General features: G+C 49.2%; 1 protein-coding gene across 1 annotated transcript in view; it reads left to right on the forward strand.

The window, feature by feature from the left end:
• EPAS1 (endothelial PAS domain protein 1) overlaps positions 1-14664 on the forward strand; it is an 83135-nt gene extending 68471 nt beyond the window's left edge. The window contains exons 7-16 of the mRNA XM_047743746.1: positions 175-281; positions 5645-5792; positions 6466-6680; positions 7964-8154; positions 8629-8739; positions 9641-10131; positions 10978-11104; positions 11305-11422; positions 11731-11898; positions 12400-14664. Of these exons, the coding sequence (XP_047599702.1) occupies positions 175-281; positions 5645-5792; positions 6466-6680; positions 7964-8154; positions 8629-8739; positions 9641-10131; positions 10978-11104; positions 11305-11422; positions 11731-11898; positions 12400-12551 (1828 nt within the window). The 3' untranslated portion in view covers positions 12552-14664. The remainder of the gene's footprint in view (positions 1-174; positions 282-5644; positions 5793-6465; positions 6681-7963; positions 8155-8628; positions 8740-9640; positions 10132-10977; positions 11105-11304; positions 11423-11730; positions 11899-12399) is intronic.
• Positions 14665-25334: the final 10670 nt, after the last annotated feature.

Here is a 25334-nt window from a genome sequence, read left to right on the forward strand (position 1 = left end):
TGTTTTCTTTATCTTGGATGAATGGGACGACCAGGATGCCTGGAGCATTTTCGTCTGAATGTGTGCCTCTGACTTACCTTCTGGATCTAGCTCCTTGAGCCCCTGCCCACATTCATACAGTCTCTCTTCCCACATGATTTTGTTTTGTTTTGTTTTGCTTTTTTAAAAATTCAGGATCACTGAACTGGTTGGTTACCACCCCGAGGAGCTGCTTGGCCGCTCAGCCTATGAGTTCTACCATGCTCTGGACTCAGAGAACATGACCAAAAGTCACCAGAACCGTAAGTTCCTGGAGCACCCTGCGTGTCTCCCTTGTGTCTGTGAAATATGGCCTTGAATGAGGTGTGGCACCAGTGAGACCAGAGAAGACCTGCTTCCATCCTCCACAGAGCCACCATCTTGGGCGGCAGACAAGACCTGTGCCCTCAGGATGGTTAGAAATCCAAGGCTGCCACCAGCCCAGATGACAACTTGATGCAAATTAGAAAAAGGCCCCGTTCTTCTGGGGGAGACACACCCATACCATGGCCCACAGCTTAGAGAGTAGAAGGTGGGCGAATCTCAGTCCCCACATTCCATTTCCACCCAGCACCCCGTATGGCCAGCAGTTGGCACAGCCCTGTGGGACAGCCCTGTAGAGAAGAGCACAAGAGGACACATGGTCAGCTGGGTTGTGGGCTATAGAAGCAGAAGAGGAGGCCTGGGAAGGTTCAAGAAAGGAGAGGACAGAGCTCTTGAGTTGGACCTAGAAGGATGGGGGAGGACGAGGCCCAACAGGTGAAGGTACCAGGACAGCAACTTCACAGATGCATTGAGGTAGGCCTCGGTTCTCCAACAGCTGGCTTGCTGGGTCAGAGAACTCAGTTGGAGGCTGTCCAGGCAAACCAGTGGTGGCACATGGACACTATGCTTTGCAACTTAAAGAAACCCGAGTTATGAAAGGATCCTGGAACAGCACTGTCCAGCAGGACTCTCCGCAAGGGAGATGTTCTGCATCGGCACAGTCCGTGTGAAGTGTCTAGTGCACCCAAGGAACTGAATGTTGAAAATTTTAATTTTACTTAAATTTCAGTCACTTGACCGTGGCTACCCCATGGGACAGGGCAACTCTAGTGCCTTCACTTGGCCGTATTCCCAGTGCAGCCTTCCTGTTCACAGGCGATCCAGGATCGTCTCCTTGAATCCATGCAGCCTGTCAACATGCAAAGGACTCTGGGTTGATTCCACTATACTCAGCCCACTGAGGGACATAGACACTTATAGGATTGTTCCCCAACGAAAGAAAAAGGAAGGTTGTTGGCTCTGTGGGAACAGGTGGCTCATCTTTTTAGCCTCAATATCTAGCATAGTATTTGATAAAATGCGGGCGCTAAGTTAGTGATAAACCCAAGGCGCACTCATATTTGGGAAAGAATGCTTCAAAATCAGTGCAGACAGAGGTGCCAAGAAGATTCTAGGCGGATTAAAAATGGGTAAGGTAAGTCTAACAAGCATGCCGGTGGTCCTGCGGGTCCTGGGCCCCCAGGATTAGCTGTGGCTTGGGGTGGCAAGGGAGAAGATGGAGATGCTTCTGTTTGTCCATTGTTTCTCAGTCCATCATCTGTGCTAAGGTTAGGACAGCTGAGTTCAGAGCAGCCCACAGATCAGCAATCCCATAAACTGTATGTGAGCACAGTTCCTGTCCTCTGATGGAGTGAGATCTTCTCTTTCTAATTGGTCTCTCTGCTTTTTCCTCGTGGCTTTGGGGTTTGAGCTGAAAGTACAAGACGGCCCCTTATGATATCTCAGAGAAGTTTTTCACTATGCTGTCTGGCCAAAAACCAACCAAGCTACCAGCCTAGATTCAGCCCCATGCAGGGACCCAGATAATGGAGGAGGGAGGTGAAGGCAGCTTCGTGTGCCCGTGGACATGACCCAGCCCGAGCCTCCCTCAGCTTTGAAATTGTAGGATGTGGTTCCAGCCTTCATGCTGGGATTCCCCATGCTTTTCTGTTACACGGTGATTCTCGCTCCCAAAGTCATCCCAACCCTGCGACTCTGGGACCTGGGCTCTGCCCCAGCTGACCCACAGATTCCCCAGGGCCTGGCTTTCTGGGTCTTTCCTCCTTTACATGTGAAACAGGGAAAGTCCAGCTTTCTTCCTCAGCCCAGGGTGAAGTCAAAGCAGGGGACAATAGGAAAAGTTTCTGGGAATTCCTGGAGGACAGTATTATACTTTGTCTTTGGGGATAGAAGAGCTGAGGCACTGCTATCAGAAGGAACAAAAATGATGACTTCTCCCTGGGCAAAGAAGAAGTATTCTTTCTTCATAAAAATCTTTGACCCTTGGGAGGGGGGTTGGAAGAGGGGGGTGGAGTTATGGACATTGGGAGGGTATGTGCTATGGTGAGTGCTGTGAAGAGTGTAAACCTGGCGATTCACAGACCTGTACCCCTGGGGATAAAAATACATTATATGTTTATAAAAAATAATTAAAAAAAAATCTTTGACCCTTAAAACAGAGCTGGGATAAAAATTGGTCTTATCAGTTTTGTGCTGACTCTGGCGGAAATATGGCGCTTTTTATTGAATCCGTACATTGAAGTATTAGGCACACTTAAAGGTAATTCACAACCCAAAGAGAAATCAGGCTCCCTTTTTCCCCTGATGGAGCCATGTAAAGCTGCCCAGAGCTCCGCGGCCCCACGCCCAGCCAGCAAACCCAAATCCAGCAAGGGGAAGTCTGTGTGGCTTGGAAATTGGATTACTGACAGCTAAAACAGAAAACATCTATTTCTGTCTCTCTGCCCATGTGTGTGTGTGTGTGTGTGTGTGGTTGGGTTTGTGCAAATAAAGTTGTACCACAGAGTCACACTACTGTGGCAGGATAGTTGGAGGCTGGGTCAGGTTTATACACCAGCATCCTGAGTTTCCGCGTGAATGTGTGTTTTAGCCTGTGAACGTTTACTGTCGAAATGACTGGGGAAGCTCTGTCCTCAAACCAGATTTAGATAATTGAAAGCCATCATTTCCAAATGGATTAGTAATTTATACGTCGTTACTGTCGGTGGTAGGGGCTGGGGGGGCGCTTTCTCTTTGTTGTGTGAGGACATTATGTGCTCTTAGGAAAACAAGATTAAAGGCTATAAACGGCCTATCTCCCAAGGAGCAGGCCCCTCACCAAGGCTGGCGTTAATGAACAGATGGGTAGAAAGCAGGCGTAATTATACCGTGCTGGCAGAACAGGTCCTCGCCTGCAATCACTAGAAATGCAGTTAAGACCTTTGCTCGCTGCACTGCTTAATCAAAAAGAATAGGAGCCCTGAACTCTGTCTGCATTAAGATCCGTCTAAATAAGTTAACTCCAGGCACTTGAAATTGTGCAAGAATCATTTCTCTGCAGGAAGGGAGCCTCAGTGGGGCACCTGAGGGGCCCCAGGGAGGACAGCAGTGGCCCACGACGATGCAGGACCACAGCCACAGCAAGTGGAGGCTTCCCAGTGAATGGCAGCGTGGGGGTCATAGCCAGAGAGTGAGGGGCCGGGAGTGCTTTTCTCCTGCTCCGTTGTCCTACATCGTGTTAAGCAGGTCACAGTCCCCCTGACCTTATTATTCCTTCCTGTCCAAAGAAGGCGATATCTATCCTCTCTGCGGCCCAGAATTATGATCCAAAAGACTAGACTAGGGTGATGTGCCACTTTGGAAAAGGATGTGGTAGCTTCTTACAAAGGAAGCATGTACTTAGCCACTGACCTGGCCATTGTCCCCCTAGCTGCACCCACCGTATGTGTCCATACAAAGATGTGTACACCAGTGTTTATAGCAGCAGTATTCACAATAACCAAAAAAACTGAAAACAACTTAAACATCCATCTACAGGTGAATGGATAAACCAATTATGGTACCTCCATACAGTGGAACACAGCTCAGCAATAAAAAGGAGCAAAGCCCGAGTCCTGGCAGCACCCGAGGAATCTGGAACACATGCTGAGGGAAAAGAAGCCAGACACAAAAGACTACATACGCTTGTATGAGGCCACTTACATGCAGATGGAGAGAAGAGCGCCATATAGTGGCAGACAACAGATCAGGGGGAGCCTGGGACCAGGGGTGGCCATGAGGATGGAGCAGCAGGAGGCCTAAGGAATTCGGAGGTGGCGGGCTGAGGGCCGAGTGGTTTACCTTGGATTGTGGTGACAGTCCCACGCACTTTGTCAGAATGCATTGGACTGTGCACCTCAAGTGGTTGCATTTTTAAATTGAAGGTAAACTAAACCTCACTGAAGTTGATTTTTTTTTAAGATTTTATTTATTTATTTGACAGAGAGATCACAAGTAGGCAGAGAGGCAGGCAGAGAGAGAGGGGGAAGCAGGCTCCCTGCTGAGTGGAGAGCCCGATGCGGGGCTTGATCCCAGGACCCTGGGATCATGACCAGAGCTGAAGGCAGAGGCTTAACCCACTGAGCCACCCAGGCGGCCCTGAAGTTGATTTTTAAAAGGAAAACCAAACCACGAAAGCTTAGGTCGGGAGTCTGACATGTAGACTGTGAGCCCGTCTACTGTTTCCACTGAGGGACCCTTTCAGCAAACTACCGTGGAGTTCCCGGCCTCAGTTTCTTCAGAGGTAAAACAGGAATCACGAGAGACCTCTCACAGTGTCATTGTGAATTACACGAGCTGTTGGGGACGCTGATCCTTGCGGATAACTTAGGTGCCAGGCAGTTGTAACCGCTGTGCAGCAGTGAGCTCATCTTGAGACAGTGTTGAACACTGCAAAGCACTGCACACAAGTAAGTTACTACTCGGGCACCTCGGTGCTTGTTCAATTTTTGAAGTGGGTAAAACGTGCCCCGAAAAACATAAAGGGCCACAAGCGGCATCAGTAGGAACCAAGCGGCTATCCTTAGCCTCCCAAGCCTAGTGAACAGGGAGGTGGCCCCTGCACCCACCAGGAGAACGGAGTGCAAATCTGTGTTCACCAAGAGTCTGGATACTCTCACGTGGGACCCCTCAAAACGTTCTCTACGGCCCCAGGGAAGAGGGGGCTTTTCCTCTATGGCCGTTGTCCAGGACATTCCGTCAACAGGTCTGCACGGGATCAGCCAGCCCGGCAGACCCGGTCCTCGGCGTGAACAGCTGCTCTACGCTGGCTCACTAGGAACGTCGTTCTCGTCATCACTGTTCTTTTTATCAGCATCTCACTTTGTAGATGAGGAAACCAAAACTAAGAGGGATTGTTCCTTCCCCAGAGCCCCCATGCTAGCAAGATTTTCTAACACCTTCATCATGCCTCTTCCCATTCTCTGTGATCGGAGGAGCTCGGAGCTAGGATTCTGAAGAATGAATTCCCAAGGAATGAAAGTAGATGGACTGTTCAGAAAACTACCAGAAATTCTAACATTGGTAGACTTTAAAGAGATTTATTAATTCCTGTTTAATGGGAGTAAATGAAGCCTTCTGGACTGGGCCATGTGGGACACCGTCCCAGTGCTTTCCTACAGTAAATGTTAAATGAGCGTTTAGAATAATCTAGAAGAGGAAAGAAGTCATGTGGAGGTCCTTGTGTCTCAGTGCGCAGTCTTGTCTGTTTCCCCGTAGACTACCCTCCCTGTGAGGTCTAGCTCCCCAGCCTCCCTGACCTTGGGCTCTGTTTCTCCTCCCCTAGTGTGCACCAAAGGGCAGGTGGTGAGCGGCCAATACCGGATGCTTGCGAAGCACGGGGGCTACGTGTGGCTGGAGACCCAGGGGACAGTCATCTACAACCCTCGGAACCTGCAGCCCCAGTGCATCATGTGTGTGAACTACGTCCTGAGGTGAGCATGTGAGGGCCGTGGGGCAGGCTGTGCGGGGCACCTGAGCTCCCCAGACCGAGGGCAGCAGGCCGAGAGGACACACACCTACCTGACCCCGGGCACTGCCTCTGCGAGCTCTTTGTGCCAATCCTTGGGACCCAGAGGATTTTCATGGCTGTCTCGGGGACTATAGGACACCTGGGGTGGCCCTTCCTGGTGACTTTTTTGGTCTCCCCCCATCTGTCATCTGTGTCATGCCTCTGACCCACATGGGGAGGCAGATAGCATAGTTGTCACTTAGTATTTTTTGAATGGGGAACAAGGAAAGAAATACTGCTCAGGATTTCTGGAAGAAGATGCAACAGCTTCATTCCCTAGTGCCTGGGGAGAAAGCTGGAGATGATCCTGCTAGAGTAAAACAAACCTGAAGCCCTCACCCCCCATGTACACAATGCAGCGCATGCCCAGTAATCAAAGAGCATCCCAGAGCCATCCCTGTCCCAAGGGCAGGCTTGGGGTTGCTGCCTCCATGACTCCAAACTTCACCGTGCGGGGCCTTACAAAACCCTAGCACGGCATCCATACCTGTGTTTTCAGCCAAGAGGGTTAGCTGTCTGGTTTTCTGTATCTCTGGGGATATAAAAGGCTTTTGCTAGAAAACATGGAAGGTCTGAGACACTTCTTGTCCCATCAGTGAGATCGAGAAGAATGACGTGGTGTTCTCCATGGACCAGACGGAATCCCTGTTCAAGCCGCACCTGATGGCCATGAACAGCATCTTTGACAGCAGCGGGGAGGTGGCAGTGTCCGACAAGAGTAACTGCCTGTTCACCAAGCTGAAGGAGGAGCCCGAGGAGCTGGCCCAGCTGGCACCCACTGCAGGAGATGTCATCGTTTCTCTGGATTTCGGTGGGTGCTTCCTAGCCAAACAGGGGCCTGCTGAACCCTCTCTCCTTACTGTAACCGGCCTCCCTGGCTTCAGCGTTTCCTCAACCCCTGCCCCCTCCCCTGCCCTGTGATTCCTCTGTTGGAGCCAGACTGTGCTGACCGCCGAAGGGCAATGTGCAGGTCTGGCACGGAGTGAGAGGGTCCTGCTTCGGACTCTGCAAAACGCTGCCTGGGCAGGGCTGGTGGGGACTGAGCCGTGGGCTGTCCAGCAGAGGCAGGGGGAGTCTGACATGAGGGAGGGGGCAGCGAGAGAGACGGTCAAAGGCAGCTGCTGTGTTTGCATGGAGAGGGCAGATCTCCCCCTGGGCCTCGAAGGACAGGATGCCGTTTAGGTAGAGGGCCAGGCTGAAATAGGAGGAGAAATCATTCCAGAAATGTGGAGGGAGAAAAGATGCCCTCATATCCACTATTTTTAAAAAAAATGTGGGCCTCTCCACAGGGCGCCTGGGTGGCTCAGTTGGTGAAGCATTCCACTCTTGATTTTGGCTCAGGTCATGATCTCAGGGTGGTGAGATCAAGCCCCGCATCAGGCTCGGTGCTGGGCAGGTGTGGAGTCTGGGGGAGAGTCTCCCTCCCTTGCCGTCTGCTCCTACCCCCATCCTGTGCATGCACTCTCTCTAAAAAAAAAAAAAAAAAAAAAAAAAAAAATGTAAATGTTGGCATGTCCAGGCAGTTTTCAGCCCTGTCCCCCTCTCATGCTGGAAACACTTAACATGTGTACCTGGGAAGCCCCTTGCTCCCAGGCTGTGACCCCTACCTCTCTCCCCCACCCTCCTGTGCCTATCCCAGGGCTAGAAGCCCCTCCCCCTGCTCACCATATGGTGGCTTGGCCCCTCTAGAAGCTCTGGAGAGGCCACATGGGGATTGCAACCTCAGAAACTATAAAGGGCAATAGCCCCGGGACAAGAAGTCTCGCAGCGGCCCTGGGATGTGGCAGTACTGAGGCAAACTGGCCTGTTTCCCTCTTACAACCTCCTCCTCATGGACATTCCCGGCCCCTTGTCAAGGAAGTGAGTCCTAGGACCTGTAGACTCTGATGAGGAAATGCTCCAGGAGGGTGTTCCCTTCCCAGGGAGACTTGCCTCACAGCCCGTAGTTGCCGCGGGGCCTCAGAGGCCAAGCACCTAGCCCCAGGCACGCTTTCAGACCCTCCTAGGACCTTCCCTACACCCTCTGGGCTTTCGCTACCCTGGGGTAAGCCCAGGAGTTGTAGGTGGTAACCAGCCAGGACCTTGTCTCCACAGAGAGCCAGAGCTTCCAGGGCTCCTCATCCTACAGCAACACCCTCCTGCCCCCCGGCCAGCCGTGGCCCAGAGAGCCAAGGAGCCACAGCACCCAGAGCGAGGCCGGGAGCCTGCCCGCCTTCACCGTGCCACAAGTGGCAGCCTCCGGGAGCACCACCCCGAGTGCCACCAGCAGCAGCAGCTGCTCCACGGTGAGCACCCCGCCTTGGGGTGAGGACACGGAAAGGGTGGGCTGCTCCTTTTTTGGCTGCTGCACGATGGCCAAGCAGATGGCCCGGATAGGAATACTGCCTGCATGGCCCTCGAGTTATCCTGGGGTCCCCCGGGGTGGGGGGCCCCTTGCCTGCCCACTGCTCTAGCTGTTGGCTCTTACTGTGTGCACCCCCATCTAAATGCTAAGTTTCCTGAAGATGGGGCTGAGTGGCACACAGCTCTGAGCCCCTCACTCAGTCGCTGGGCAGGGCAGTCACCATCCTGCTTAGGGCAGAGAGTGGCATAATTTCCAGAGCCCCACTGGCCACAGCCTTCTTGTGAGGAGGGGTCCCCCGCCACATACTTGTTCCATGGGCTGGAGCAGACTCTGTGAGTGTAGAAACGCACTGCCCCTTTCACCTTGGACTTCTGTGCCCTCCTCTTGACTTGGTCACTCTCCTTCTGGCCCCTAGCCCAGCAGCCCAGGAGACTATTACACATCCCTGAGTGACAATCTGAAGATTGAAGTCATCGAGAAGCTCTTCACCATGGATACAGAGGCAAAGGACCAGGGCAGCTCCCAGGTAGATGGGCTGTGCGGGCTCACACCTGTTCTTATAGCCACGACGGTTCACTGCAGAGCCTGAGGGGCTGGAGGGGTGGTGCTTGGCCAAGGCCCTGGTCTTAAATGGGAAGTGGAGCCTGGGGTAGTCCCCTTCTCCCCAGGCTCAATCCAGCTCGTGCAGTCTCTACTGAGGCTGGTTTTCCTCTGCCCCAGAAAGCAAATTACCCCTGCTCCTTTCTTAAAGAAGCCTTATGTTTAAAGAGTAGATAGGAATTGTGAGAGGTTTATAAATAAGGAAAACTTACTCTCCTCACAAACACATTCATCTTAGGATTCTGAAATAATAACTTTTATTTTAAATGCATTTTAAAGGATAGAGGACTGACAGATTTTTCACTTACACACCACTTTTCAGGAATGTACAGAGGCAGTGTTCTTGAAAGGGACTGGTGTTCCTGAAAAATTACAAAAACAAGGATGGGGAGGGTGTTTCACAGAGCATATGAGGAAGAGGAGGACTGAGTTGTCCCTGCCTCCCCAGGGGCCACTGAATATACCACGGGCTTCACAGGCAGTCTCACTGGGGTTATAGGAGAGAAGTGGGGTAGAGAGGAAGTTGTTTCAGGTGGGAGGAGGCAGGGTCACCTGTGGGGAATGTGCAGGCACCGCCGAGCAGAGCATGGCGATTCGGGGCGTGAACCCTGGAAAGGCTAGTGTCCCAGGCCAGGAGCCCTGCACAGCAAGTAGACGAATCTGAGTTTTCAGTTGGTGGGCCTTGCTAGAGCAAGGGAGGGACACTGCTGAAGGGAAGCGGTGCAGGAGAGGGAGGACACAGTCAGGGCCACGAGGGCGGGACAAGGGAATAGCGTTCTCAAGGCTATGCCTGCCTCCCCACACCTTTACCTCTGCCTTGTCCTCAGACGGACTTCAGTGAGCTGGACTTGGAGACCCTGGCCCCCTACATCCCCATGGACGGTGAAGACTTCCAGCTCAGTCCCATCTGCCCCGAGGAGGGGTTGCTGCCAGAGAAGCCACAGGCCACCCCCCAGCACTGCTTCAGCACCATGACGAACATCTTCCAGCCGCTGGCGCCCATGGCCTCCCACAGTCCCTTCCTCCTGGACAAGTATCAGCAGCAGCTGGGAAGCAAGAAGATCGAGCCTGAGCACCAGCCCATGTCCTCCATCTTCTTTGATGGTGGGAGTAAGGGGTCGCTGCCACCGTGCTGTGGCCAAACCAGCACCCCTCTCTCCTCCATGGGCGGCAGATCCAATACCCAGTGGCCCCCTGACCCGCCATTACATTTTGGGCCCACGAAGTGGCCTGCCACAGATCAGCACACGGAGTCCTTGGGGCTATCACCGTTGGGTGCCCCCATCACCTCACCCCATCTCTCCGTGTTCAAGAAAAGGTGAGTGGCCCAGACCCTTGCTGTACCAGCGGAAGCTCCCACGTCAGGGGATGGGTTGGAGCTCTGGGGCCCCAGAAAGTCTTCCTGCTCCTCCCCTGTGCTCTGAGAGTAGAGGCTGTGGGGGACTCACCCCAAGGTATGTGAGGCCATGAGCAGAACACATTTGTGTCCGGGCCATGGCAGAGAGAAGGGGCCTGCTAAGGGCCTTGAACAGCACCGTGTCTTCCTTCAGACCTGGGTTCCACAGCCGAGTCACAGATGCACACAGGTGTCTGAAGGACTCCTGCTGCTCTGTTGGAGCCCTGGTTGAGAAAAGCATAAAAGATGCCCTTGCTTCTCCCCTGCCTCGCAGCTGTCCCTGGTTCCTCCCATCTCTTCCCATCTCCCCAGCAAGGCCCGTGTCAACCAGGGGGGCACTCACTGGGCCAAGTCACCGTGGTTGATCTGGGACTTTGCGTGCTCAGGGCCCCCAGGTTCTGCTTCAGGGGGCGCTTGCCCTTCCTCCCCGGGGAGTAGTCCAGGCAGTACAGGGGAGAGACAGAGCAGAAGACAAGAGCAGAGGCAGGGCAGAGACAATTGGTCTCTTCAAGACCAATGTCACCCACTGTGCAGCCACAACGGAGGGCTGTGCAGAAGCACGGGCCGGCAGGCAGCTGTGGAGGGAGGTACAGGTGACTGGAACCATCAGCATCTGGAGCACGCAGCCCCTCATCTGGGACTCTGCCCTTTGCATCTCAGAGCCAACACGGGCGAGTCTGAGTTCTGGAAGGGCCCTCTGACAGTGCAGAGAACATGGGGATGTGGGGCTTCCAACTCCTTCATGGCTCTCTCTCTTGGCATTGGCAGGTCTGCAAAGGGCTTTGGCCCCCAAGGCCCAGATGTGATGAGCCCAACCATGGTGGCCCTGGCCAACAAGCTGAAGCTGAAGCGACAGCGAGAGTATGAGGAACAAGCCTTCCAAGACATGAGCGGGGTGAGTCCCCTGCCTGGTGGTGTCTGGACTCCCTCCACAGCCCAGGGGTGTGGAGACAGTGAGGACGGAGGTCCTCTCCCAGGGGCTGTGGGGTCCCAGAGAGCCTGCCAGGGGCAGCAGGAAGGGGTGTGACCTGTCAGAGAACACCCCCGACCCCATCTGAGGACCTGTGTCTCTGGCCTTCTCCCTTCTGCCTCCAGGGGGATCCATCAGGCAGCAGCACTTCCCATCAGGTGTGGAAAAGGGTGAAGAGCCTCAGGGCCAACGGGAACTGCCCTCTGATGCCCGACAAACTGCTGAGTGCAAACCTCCCCAGTGGTAAGCAGCGGGTCCAAGCCTCCCGGGGGCTGCGGGGACAGCACTGGCAGGGGCGCCTCTGGGTCCCTGCGCAGTCTCACCCCTGCCTCTCTGAGCCTCCGAAGGATAAGGTGGTGTCCCGTGTACCCGTCCCCCCGCCCGAGCCCCTTCCACTAGGCCTGGGTGAGAGACTCAGGACGTTCTAGGTGCTGGGACCCTAGGAGCTGGGGCTAGTTCTGGGCACCTTTTGTGAAGGAAGGAGGCTTCTGGGGGCCTTGCAGTCTCTCCCCTGCCTGCACTGTCCTCACTTGCCGGCATTGGTCTTTCAGAGGAGTTCACCCAAAATCCCATGAGGGGCCTCGGACAGCCTCTGAGACACCTGCCACCGCCACCGTCTGCCATGAGCCCGGGGGAGAACGCCAAGAGTGGGTTCCCCCCACAGTGCTACGCCCCTCCGTACCAGGACTACAGCCTGCCGTCCACTGCCAAGCTATCAGGTGAGTGCGTCCGGGACCTGGAACCAGCCAGCAGCAGGGCTCAGCTCTGTATGGGGACAAGACTGAAGCCCTGGAGGGCAGCTACCTGTCCCAGAAATAGTACGGCAGGGGCGGATGCTGCCTGGCCCCATGGTTTTAGAAGGCTCTTAGGGCGTAAGAGTCCCCAGGCCCACGCCTTCTGCTCAGTGTTTCATAGCACCATCTCACCTACTGCCTCATTCACCGCCTTCGGGCAGGAACAGAGCTGAGGACGTGCACAGAGAACGTACTGCCACAGGGTAGCCCTGGAGAATTCGGGGAGGGTTAGCCACCCTTCTCCCCTGGGCTGCCTGAGTCTGATCCCATCCCACAGATCCTAATTACCAGCCCCCAAGGGTTGCTATTTGACATGAATGTAATCGGTGGTTTGGGGAAAACACAGCAGAAGCCCTCTTAGGGAAGAGACCCTTTTTGGAATGCTCGACAAGAGCTTTAAAAACACGGCACCAACCATTCTTTCAGGCATGGCAAGTCGGCTGCTTGGGCCCTCCTTGGAGCCCTACCTGCTGCCCGAATTGACCAGATATGACTGTGAGGTGAATGTTCCTGTGCCAGGAAGCTCCACGCTCCTGCAAGGAGGGGACCTCCTCAGAGCCCTGGACCAGGCCACCTGAGCCAGGGCCCCCCTGGGCGGGCACCCCCCGCGCACGCTGCCCGGCCAGCTTCACTCTCTACGTCTACTTTGGCAACTAGGTATTTCTAACACCAACACACTTTTTACAAGATGTGCCTACTGGCAAACCTGCCCGCGTCACCACGTAGTGGCCTTTTTCTAAAGATGCTCACTTTAGTAGCTGTATTTTCAAGATACACGGTTTTACCTGCCGCGTTTTATTCTGTCAATGAACGTGATCTTAAATTTTGTAAGATTTTTCTTTCCCCAACTTTGATTACTTCTAATTTATATTATTCATGGGTCCCTCTGTCTCGCTCTCTCACACACAGTATCCGTACTAATGAGTTTTGTGTTAACGTCTGTTCTCTTGTCGGGAAAGCTTTGGCTTCGTTTTACTAAAAAAAGGTGGTGGTGGTGTTGCCAAAGAGAAACAAAGTAATTCTGCTATCCAAGCTAGATTTTCACAGCCTGTTCCTCTCAAAGCCCTTCTCCCTTCTTTCTTAAAACTCATCACCCTACGGTAAATTTCCATCTTTTTGCTCTTCTTAAGCCGATTCTTAGCTCTAATCTTGACACAACATTTGGGAAAGAAGAGAAATGTGAAGGGTGAACTCTGGCGTAAGTGCTTGTGAAGGTTGCGTGATGTGGCTTTCCCCCCTCACTGTTTGGGGTTCTTCTCCCACATTTGGTGGATCTGTTTATTAATTATTCAAAAACATAACTGAGGTTTTTTTTTTTTTTAAGAGAAAACTTATATCTGGTTTAATGTGTTTATCATATATATGGGTACTTTGTAATATCTAAAAATTTAGAAACAGAAATGGAATCCTGCTCATGGAATCACTTTAAGATCTGTTTTGTAAGATGTCGGTTCTCTCTCTCCTGGTGTTGCCGACACCACCGTCGTTTGGCACGCCCCTGGGCCTGTCCTAGCTCTGCTCAAGGTCTCTCGCTGTTGGCTTTTTGCTTTGGGGATATGCCATAGGCATGACAAGCAATCCAAGACATGGAATCATGAAGTGTGGGAGCACTGCGAGCTGTCTTCTCATGTTCTATATGTATTATGTATGTATGTATGTATGTATATTATTATTGCTGCCAAGAGGGTCTGACGGCATGTTATGGGGTGAGGGTGGGGCGAATCTGAGGGAGGGAAAGTGCTTTAATCTTTCTTCAGATCTTGTTGCTAGCCCTTCAAGTGCACTGAGCTATGGGACTCTAAAGGTCTTTCACATGGCACATTTAGGCATTTCCAGAATTACCATGAAATGGTTTCAGTGGGAATTCAGGAAAGAAAGTGAGGATTCAGAAATGGTGCAGTGTTCCAGCCCACGGTCCTCCCAGCTTACCAGCCCGGAGCACATGGAGCTGGCCTGAGAGAGGGTGCGGAGAGGGGGCGTAGCTGGTCCTGACCAGGCCCTCACCCCTTCCTCAGCCTGTCGTCAGGTGGCCCTGCCAGGAGCACCAGGCAGATTTCCTGGTTGGCCCCTAGCCTCAGGCCTTCCCCAAGGTCTGTCATCTGAAGTGACATTCAGGTAGGAAGCACTGAAAATCAAGTGTCTCAGAGCACTTTATAACTCACTGGTTAAGAGGGACAATACCTTTTGGTTTTTAAATAGCAATCACATGGAGCTCTTCTGTCCTGGGTACAATGAGGAAGTTTCTAGAAACACACACAAAGCACAGCAGGCCAAGAATTTGGTAAAGCCGGATGGACTTACTGCCAAAAACATAGCAGAAGACCGAAGTTCAAAAGAAATCTAGGAGAAAAACGACCTGACCACTGCCTTGACCCAATCACACTGTAGCACCACCTCTCGGCCCCACACACGGTGGCAGAACTTGAAGGGTTACTGACGTGTAAACGCTGGTGTTTGATTTCCTGTGTGTGTTGCCTCAGCATTAAGGGCATTTTTTTACCCTTGCAGTTTTACTAAAAAACTCTGAAAAAATATTCCAAGCTTCATATTAACCTTAACCTATCAGCGTAATGAGTTCATGAACATTACCGTAGTGTCAAACTCCTACTGACAACAATACTAGAGGGGAGCTTAACCTTATAAAGAAATGTATTTTGACACTGATATCTTATTAAAGTGTTCTGAACCTACCATCGCTGGTGGCTCTTGTTCGTGTAGATTTGTCACGGGCTACACCAATGGAAAGCAAAGCCTCTATTACACAGCTTACAGACAATGCGTGCGGACCCTGGTCTCTGTGGGGTAATGGAGGCCAGCCGACAGGAGGGAGAGAGCAGCACAAACACGGGCACGGCTCAGGACTGGCTGCCATGTTGCATCAGCCATCTTTCCACCTATAGTTCTGTCTGCTGCTAGGCCCTTTCTCAGATCCTGGGGGTCGGGGTGGGGGGTGTTCCCCAAGGACAGAAGTCACCATCCTGCTTTCAGAAGACTACATGAAGCAGCATGAGAGCTGGGCTGGTCTCCACGTCACACTCTGCACTTTGAGACGCAGGTTCGAAGGGGCAGTGTGGATTGAGTGGTCAGAACAGAAGCAAAAGCAATTCTGAGTAATTCCTCTATAGGAGGTGGTGTTAACCTCCTCATATATGGAGGTTCCTCATATATAACGGTTCCTATATGGAACCGCTAACTGGGCCTCACTCTAGACTGAGAGGTCAGGTAAGAGGAGGAGACAAACTTGGCTCTGGGGTTTGGCAACATGGAGATGGTCACTGACCTTGCACAATGCAGTCTGGGTAGACAGCAAAGCACAGCAGCTTGATGGGAGCGGACTGAGGGGTGAGCTGCCTGGAGCAGAGTGGGTTCAGAAGCCACAGTAACACATAGCTCTTTCAGGAAGTTTCCTTGTGAAGGGAAGCAGGGAAATAGAGTAAAGCTAGAAGACCCGGTTCTGCTTTCTAATATTTAATGAACTTCTAGAATAATTTAAGATTTGCCAACAAATTGAATATTAGCGTTTGGGCACCAGTTCCCTCTCTTGCTTATGCTACTGTGGTACGTATGTCACAACTAAGGAACCAGTGCTGAGAACATTCTTATCTAAGATTTGTACTTGATTTCCATTTCCTTAGTTTTTGTCTAATGAATTTCTTTTCTGTTCCGGGATCCTATCCAAGCTACCATACTGCATATAACGGTCATGTGTCCTCAGGCTCCTCTAGACTGTGATAGTTTCAGGGTCCATCATAGTCATTCAAACTTCCCGTGTTGTTGATGACCTTGACAGTATTGAGGGGTGTTGTTCAGATATTTTGACAGAACAGCATCCTTCAGTTTGGATTTGTCACATGTTATTGTCATGGTTAGAGATTCTGGGTTTGGAGCAGGGAGGACAACAAAGACCCAGTCTCAGCCCATCACATCGAGGGTACATGCTGTCAGTGTGACTTCTCACTGTTGATGTTAACCTTCAGTTGGCTGACGTGGTATTTGTTGGGTCTCTCTGTAAAGCTTTCAGCTTTTTCTCAGGGACATTCTAGTTCAAGATGACCTAGAGCCCATGGGGGTGTTGATGTGGTGATGGCAGAGGGAGGAACTGATTAGGGCTCGCAAGAGAAGGGATCATTGCAGGAATCATGCCATTGAGAATAATAATGGGCACAGATGGGAGCTAATGCAGCATGGACAGAAACATTTGTCAGTTCATCATTTTTTTTTAAAGATTTTATTTATTTATTTGACAGAGGTCACAAGTAGGCAGAGAGGCAGGCAGAGAGAGAGAGGGGGAAGTGGGCTCCCCACCGAGCAGAGAGCCCGATGTGGAGCTCGATCCCAGGACCCTGGGATCATGACCTGAACTGAAGGCAGAGGATTTAACCCACTGAGCCACCCAGGCACCCCCCAGTTCATCAATTTTAAAAAAGATTTTATTTATTTATTTGACAAACAGAGATCACAAGTAGGCAGAGAGGCAGGCGGGGGGTGGGGGGAAGCAGGCTCCCTGCTCAGCAGGGATGTGGGGCTCGATCCCAGGCCCCCAAGACCATGACCTGAGCCAAAGGCAGAGGCTTAACCCACTGAGCCACCCAGGCACCCCAGAGAGAGCACAAGTGAGGGTGGTGGCGGAGATTAGCAGGCAGAGGGAGAAGCAGGCTCCCTGCTGAGCAAGGAGCTGGAGGCGGGACTTGATCCCAGGACCCTGGGATCATGACCTGAGCTGAAGGCAGATGCTTAACTGACTGAGCCACCCAGGCAACCCCAGTTCATCATTTTAAAGGAGGGAAGGCAAAGAGTAGATAAGGCTGCAGCCTGTCAGGTGGAATTGGTGAGGGCAAGATGCTAAGCAAACTCCAATTTATTGTTTCCATCTCCACAGCGATGGAGGAGGCAAGACCATTAGCGGAGAGAAGGGGAGGGGCTGTCAGAGTTCTTAGCAGAGAGAAGTGTGGAATCATCATTTTAGGCGGCCAGACTGATGGTTAGTATCAAATGCTCAAGTGAGATTTTGGTCACAAATTGACCCACTGGCACAGCTGTATATTGTTCTCTGACCACACTGTTCCACCCTAATGGAGGCAGAAGGAATGATCGCCGGTGGGGCGGGGGGGGGGGGGGGGGGGGGGGGGGGGGGGTGCAGCGGGAACAGCATGTCAGAAGGAGATAGGAAGGTTTCCAAGGGAATGACTATTATGACAGACCATGAAATCTAAGTTGTGTGAGAACGAATGAGGAAAAAAAAAAAAGAGGAGGATGACCAGTGAAAAATCAGTAGGTTCAGTGAACAAGAGGTCCTAATGAGGTCAGGGAGGGGTCAGAGAGAGGTGTGGACAAAGGGAACCTTGCAGATAGTCACTGTCAGAGGAAAGGAACCTGAAAATTGATATTTCACTTATACGGACATATGACCCAGCAACACCGTAAGTAAATACAACAGGTATTTATCGTAAAGTTTTCACTTAAGATTTATGTAACATCTGCCCACAAATATTTATGAATAGTGCTGCTATAATTATCAAGAACTAGAAACAACCCAAATGTCCTTCAACAGGAGTATGGATTAAAAAAAGACCAAACTGGAACCCATCCCTACAATGGAACAGCAATCAGCAACCTGAGCTAACTTGATTCACACAGCACCACGGAGAAAGGGCAAAGGTATTATTCTGAGCGAAGGAAGCCAGCATCAAACAGGACATTCCATGCAATTCTATGTATAGGACATTTTGGAAAAGCAGAAAATAACAGGGACATTGGACCACTGGTTGCCCGCGGTCAGGGGCGGGAGAAGTCTGAACAAAGGGGCTGCATGGGAGAGTTCTTCCGAGTACTGGGATTATTCTACATCCTGTCAGTGGTGGTAGTTATGAAAACCTGTGCAGGCGCAAAATCGTAGAACTGTACATCAGAAAGAATTTTACTTGATGTAAATTGAAAACTTGTAAAAAAAATTTTAAAAACTTGAGATCTCGGCGGTGGCTGAAGTCACATGGAGGAGAAGGTGGGAGGAAGTGAGGGAGAGTGGTTGACATGGTGGGAGGCACGATGACGCCGAGTAGAGAGGCGCAGGCAAGGTGGGAGCTGTGGACCAAAATCACTGAAGGAGGAATAACTAGAGGCCAAGGCTGACAACCAGGAGGAGAAAGAAGAGTCCTAGGACATGCAGGGAGAGGGGGTTTAGAAGCAAAAGTAGGATGGACCCCTCCACCTCTAGGCCCTGCCTGATGGCGTGCCTAGACAAGAGAAACGGGCCCCTCCCTGATGGCTGCAGCGGGCAGGGGTCTCAGCAGAGAGCCAGGCTCCATTCAAGAGGAAGGTGAAGGCACAGTCAGAGAAGACGGGAGGATCTGGGAGGAGGTGGCTGATGTCAGATGGACAGCAGATGTCTGTCAGATGGACAGCACCCCACACGCCAACACTCTCGGGGCTGGGGTCAGGCCCTGGGAGCTTAGACTTCCACGAGATTACAGGCTAGGCAGCAACCCCAATAGATCATGTCCCTCTCTAGCACCACACCTTAACAGAGAGAGAAACAGGAGTTTGTTCACAGAAGACGACTAAGATGCAGACAGGCCTCACAAGCACATCACCACAGTTAATTGGAGAAGTTGAGACAGTTTGTCCCAGAGGAAATAAGATTTGGGGAATCTCAAAATCCCCCCTTCAGATAGCTGGGGAAAGCACAGTGGGTAGTTTTCCCGGATGGCCCACATGGTAGAACCAGGCCTGCAGGTGCAGAGAGAGTTCAGCTCAATGCAAACATACTCAAGAGTAAACCGTCCTCCTTCCCTAGCATATCAGTGTTTGCCCTCTCAGTATAATAGGGAAATTAACTCTTTACTCTGGGCACCAAAGAAAGTTAGAGAGTGATGCCATTCAAGGATATCGCATCAAGATTCAAAAAACAAAACAAGGGGCACCTGGGTGGTTCAGTGGGTTAAGCCTCTGCCTTCAGCTCAGGTCATGATCTCAGGGTACTGGGGTCCCAGTACCCTGAGATCATGACCTGAGCTGAAGGCAGAGGCTTACTGATACTACAACAGAGACGAACCTTGGAGACCTTATATGGAACAAAAGATGCCAGACACAAAGGCCACATATTGTATGATTCCACTTATATGAAATGTCCTGAATAATTAAATCCATAGATACTAAATATGAAACAGTGGTTGCCATGAGATGAAGGAAGGGAGAAACGGGGACGGTTTCTTTTTGGGGTAATGAAATGTCCTGAAATTAGTGGAGATGGTTGCACATACTAAAAACTACTGAATTGTACACCTCAGAGGGTGAATATTATGGCATGTGAATTACAGCTCAATAAAAAATAGACAACAATATAAAAGACTGAAGTACACAATTAAGAAACAGACCTAATGGCATATGTAGAACCTTGTGCCCTGTAAGCACAGAAGACACATTCTTTTAAGTGCAGATGGGGAATTTACTAAAATTGGCCATAGACTAAGCCACAGTATTAGTACCAAGCATATATTAATACATTTCAAAGGTTTAAAATGATACAGAGCATATTCCCTGACCACAGTGAAATTAAACTATAAGTCAGTAATCAAGTGGAAGTTTAAGAATCACGAAGTCTTGAATGTAGGAATATAAAGTACTTCTCACTTACTCATGGTTCAAAAAGATCACATTGGAAATTAGAACATTAAGTATTAATGAAAACAGTGTATCAATACTTCTGGGATTTATTTAAAGCCATGCTTAAAGGGAAACTTAGAGCCTCAAATGGATATACTACAAAAAAAAAAAAAAGGCTAAAAACCAGGGATACAAGTATTTATATCAAGAACTTAAAAAACAAATAACCAAGGAAGCCTAACAAAAAACAGAAATAAGAAAATAATATGAGAAGGAAACAAAGAACTAGAAAAAAAATGTATAATGGAGAAATAGCAACAGTGCTGAAATTATTCTTTGAAAAGAATAAAATTGATAAACACCTAGCAAAATGTATCAGGAGACAGTATACAAGTTACTAATATCCAAAAATAAACGGCTATAAAATATTAGAAACAATTTTATGCCATTAAACTAGATGAAATACACTAACTTCTTGAAAACTGAAATTAAGACGGACACAAGAATGGGAAATGTGAGTAATTCCATTATTTATTAAAGAAAATGGGTCCTTAAATAAAACTTTCCCACTAAGAAAACTTCAGTTTATGAAGAAAAATGAACAAATTACGAAGAATAAATTCTTTTTTTTTTTTAAAGATTTTATTTATTTATTTGACAGACAGAGATCACAAGTAGGCAGAGAGGCAGGCAGAGAGAGAGGAGGAAGCAGGCTCCCCGCTGAGCAGAGAGCCCGATGTGGGGCTCGATCCCAGGACCCTGGGATCACGACCTGAGCCCAAGACAGAGGATTTAACCCACTGAGCCACCCAGGCACCCCCGAAGAATAAATTCTTAATGAAGAATAGCTTCATTATTAAATTCTCCCACTTGGGCCCCCTGCACAGCAGGGGAATCTGCTTCTCCTTCTCCCTCAACCTCTCCTCCTACTCCTGTGCAGTCCCTCCCACTCACTTTCTCACATAAAGAAAATCTTTCAAATAAATAAATAAATAGATAGATAGATAGATAGATAGATTCTCCTAAATGTTTGAGGACACTTTTTCTCAAACATATTTAGCAAGTAGGAAAAGAGGGCACACTTTGAACTCCTTTATGAGGCCAACATTTCCTTGATGCCAAAGCCCGACAAGCACTTAATAAGAAAACTTACAGAAGGCCAATCTCTCACAAACATCAATTTTAAGATTTTCAACAAAATATTACCGAATCAAACCTAGTAACATATGGAAAGGAAAATGCACTGTGAACAAACTGGGTTTCTTAAAGGAAAACAAAGCTAATTTAGCACTGAACAATTGATCAATGTAACTTACCATATTAACAGAATAAAGAAAAAACTCAATGTAGAAAAGATATTTGATAAAATCTGAAATGCATTAATAGGGAAAAAAATAAGTGGGCTTGGAATAGAGAATAACTCCCACAAGCTAATAAAGGATATTTATTAAAAACCTAAACAGGGGTGCCAGGGCAGGGTGGCTCAGTCAGTCAAGTGTCTGCCTTCAGCTCAGGTCATGATTCTAGGGTCCTGGGATTGAGCCCCACATCATACTCTGGAGGCCAGAGTAGGCTCTGCGGTGAGCCTGCTTCTCCCTCCCCCTCTGGTCTGCCACTCCCCCTGCCTGTGCGCACACTGGCGTGCTCTCTCTGTCAAATAAAGAAATTTTTTAAAAAACCTAAACAAATATCATATCTACTGATGAAATTAATACTAACACTAAAAGCTTTCCCCCTGAGAGAAACAAGGCAAAGAAGCCAACATCATTACTTCTACTCAACATAATGCAGAAGAACCTAGCCAGTGCAATAAAAACAAGAAAAATAAATAACAAGTATGAGGATTAGAAAGGAAAACAACTGCCATTATTCGTAGTTTACATGATTGTTTATATAGAAAATGCAAAAGGATCTTCAGATTACTAAATTTAAATATGTAAGAATCATCTGTATTTTCATATACTAACAAGTGAAAATAACATTTTAAAATATATATTCAACCAATAAAAATATAATATCCATGAATAGATATAAAAGATGTAGAAGAGTGCTAAATATAAAACCTTAAATATTGAGAAAAATTAAATACCAAAATAAATAAAGGGCTATTCCATGTTCATGGGCTGGAAAAGTCAGTATGTCTAAGATGTCAGTTCTCCTCAAATTTAGTTATATATCAAGTGCAATCCCAATCAGAATACTAGAGCTTTTGTGTTTGTAGTCTGAAACATGTGTTCTGAACTTTATGTAAAAATGATGAGCCAAAAGTATCCAAAACAATATTAAAAAAGAGCAAAGTTGGAAGACTTATACAATTGGATACTAAAACTTATTCTAAAATCACAAAAATTGGGGCACCTGGGTGGCTTAGTCAGTTAAATGTCTGCCTTTGGCTCTGGTCCTGATACTGGGGTCCTGGGATCAAGCCCTCCATCAGGCTCCCTCCTAAGCAGGGAGTCTGCTTCTCCCTCTTCCCCTGCCTCTTTCTCTGCTTGTGCTCTCTTTCTCTCTCTCTCAAATAAATATTTTTAAAAATTTTTTAAAAATCACAAAAATTGTGACAGTGTGATATTGTGTAAAATTAGACAGAGAGACCAATAAAACAGAAAGACTGTCCAGAAATCAACCCACTCATACATGAACACTCATTCTACAAGCAATGAGGAAAGGATGGTCTTTTCAATAAATATACCCAATTAATAGGATATCCACAGGGTGGGGGGTGGAATTATTCTCAACTCCTACTTCACATCAATCTTAAGATTTCCAGATAGAATAGAGATATAAATATAAAAGACATATAAAGGCTCTTCGGGGCAACCGAATGGCTCAGTTGGTTAAGCTTCCGACTTTGGATCTCAGCTCAGGTCTTGAAAAAAAAAAAAAAAAAAAGATATATAAAGCCTCTAGAAAATAACAGAGGAGACCATCTTCAGGACCTCAAAATTGGCAAGACTTCTGGAGCATGAAAAGGTAATTCACAGAATGGGAGACAGTCTTTGCAGTATTTACATCTCACAAAAAAACACATGTCCAGGATCGATAAAGAACTCCTCAAATCAATTTAAAAAACAATAGAAAAATAACAAAAGCCTCGAAGAGATACTTCACAAAAGTTTTTATGACCAAAAAATGTAAAACAGAGCTCAAATGCGGTAGTCATCAGGAGAATGAAGATGAAAACCACAGTAAGAAACCACTTCCACCCCCACAGAATGGCTCAAGTCAAAAACCTCCGTCAACACCAAGTTCTAGAGAGGACACAAAGCAGCTGGAGCTCTCTATTTGATTTATAATGCTAAATTTAAGCACACGCCCTTGTACCCAGCTGTTCTACTCACAGAAATACCTGAGACATCAGTCCAGCTGTCCTATATGACAGGTATGAGAATATACACACCAGCAATCTTCTCAGTGGCCCCAGACAAAAAATCACCCAAAAGTCTGTTACCAGCAGAGTGAACAAATAAGTCGTCCCACATTTTTAAAAATGGAATAAGCAGCCACAAGGGAAATGGGTGAGCGGCTGCCACACACAAGAACACAGATGAATTCTCATAAATGCTGAGCCTGAGAAGCCAGAAGCAATAGATTACGAACTACATAATTCCACGTATCAGGCGAGGACACACAAAATTAACCTAGAGTACGAAGAGTCAGGCAGAGATTACCTTTGGGCAAAAGAGTGAGTAGTGACGAAAAGCATGGAGAGGGGCTCTGGGATGCTGGTCATATGCTACTTCTGACCTAGAAGGTGGTTACATAGGTATGTACCACTTGGGAAAACTCATCTACTACATACTTAGGATTCGATAAATATTATTGGTACAGGTTTGTGGGGGAGACGGACACTCCTGTATTGTGGGTGGAAATATAAATTGTAAATATCACTGAGAGGCAGTTTGGTCATATCTATACAGGTTGAAATGCCGTACATCTTTGGAAGCAGAAATTCTACTTCTAGGATTCTGACAGTTCTATTTGTACATGTGCTCAAACATACAGGGATATGCATTACAGCATTATTTTTAAGCTAAATCTCGCAGGGTGGGGGAAGGGTTGAGTAAATGACAGGGCATCGGAACAATAGCACACCAGTGTCGACACCAACCCAGTAAGGGTTGACCCAATCTGGCCCAGGTCCTCAAGCTTCATTCTAGGTTTGCATATGCTAGAATGTCCCTGGAAGGACACAGGAGAGCCAGCAGTGGTGTCACCTCTACGGCTGGGCATGAGGAGGCAGAGCCACATATTCTAACTTTGGAATTGTGCACCATCGCAGCATGCAAATACATCAGTCTGAACAGAAACAATGGTGTCCAGGAGTGACAGCACCATAGGATGCCAGCGGAGGATAGGGTGTCAGAAGGTCCGACCCCTCATTATGCCCGTGACGTGACTGCAGCACCCACAGTGCACATTCCTCCGGAATGGAAAATACGCTCTCTGGGAGTCAGACACACCCACGTGCCATCGCCCTTCCACGGCGTGTAGATGAGCAGCTGAAGCCCCAGGAAACGTGTGCGGGAGAAGCAGGTGTGGGGGGAGGGGTGTGCAGGTGACGGGTGGTGGCGAGGCCAATGCCAAGGGTCCCGCACGGTGTCCTGGGCAGACCAGAGGTGGTGGGAGTGGGTGGGAACTATGGGCAATGTTCTGCGGGTCCAGAGGAGGCTTGACAGAGCAGAGCCGGCTGCAAGCCAGGGCCTCCTCTAAACTGGAGCTTCATTTCCGCATTGTTCAATCTCCTCCACCTTTTGGCAAGCCCACCAGGCGCTCGGCTCTGGGCTCGGTCTGAGGAACAGCATCGTGCTGGTGACCGGAGCCCAGCAGAGCCTGGCAATGATGGCACGTTCTAGGGAGACCATCTAGTGAGAGCCGGCGGACAAAGCCTCCTTTCTCTCGTGTTCTGTTATGGTTTAAGGAAATGTAAATGTAGCATTAAAGCATATTTTGGGGATGCCTGGGTGGTTCAGTGGGTTAAGGCCTCTGCCTTCAGCTCAGGTCATGATCCAGGGTTCTGGGATCAAGCCCCGCATCAGGCTCTCTGCTCAGCGGGTAGCCTGCTTCCCCTCCTCTCTCTGCCTGCCTCTCTGCCTACTTGTGATCTCTGTCAAATAAATAAATAAAATCTTAAAAAAAAAAAAAGCATATTTTTGTGTTTTGTGCGCCCTTTGAGATACAGCTTCTTAATTTTCTCCCCAAATGGATTGTGGTATGATGAAGTATACTGAAAGTATGCAGACTGACTGGTCCTGATATACACCTCCCGAAGCATCATCACAAAACTGTGAAGGTCCCCGCCCACCTGCCCAGTCCCCTGGTGCCCCTTATGTCCCCTCCCTCTTTCCAGCCCCAGCCCCAGGCAGCCACTTTTCTACAGAAAGTCTTTTGGGAGGGGAACCTGGTTGGCTCAGTGGGTTAAAGCCTCTGCTTTTGGCTCAGGCATTGGTTTCAGGATCCTGGGATCAAGCCCCGAATCAGGCTCTCTGCTCAGCAGGGAGCCTGCTTCCTGCCTCTCTGCCTACTTGTGATCTCTGTCTGTCAAATAAATAAATAAAATCTTTAAAAAAAAAAAAGTTTTTTTGGAAATCAAGTCTGCTATTCCTCTGCCGTGTTCTGAGGCCAACGCGTGGGGACAGGGTGAGGCTGAACGTGGGGGGCTCGGGCAGCAGGAATCAGGACACTGAAGGGCAGGCAGCTCTAAGGACACACTGTATCCCACCCTCAAAGTGAACTTACAGCTACAGCACATTTGTAGC

Source organism: Lutra lutra, chromosome 9, assembly GCF_902655055.1.
Source record: "Lutra lutra chromosome 9, mLutLut1.2, whole genome shotgun sequence".
NCBI lineage: Eukaryota > Metazoa > Chordata > Mammalia > Carnivora > Mustelidae > Lutra > Lutra lutra.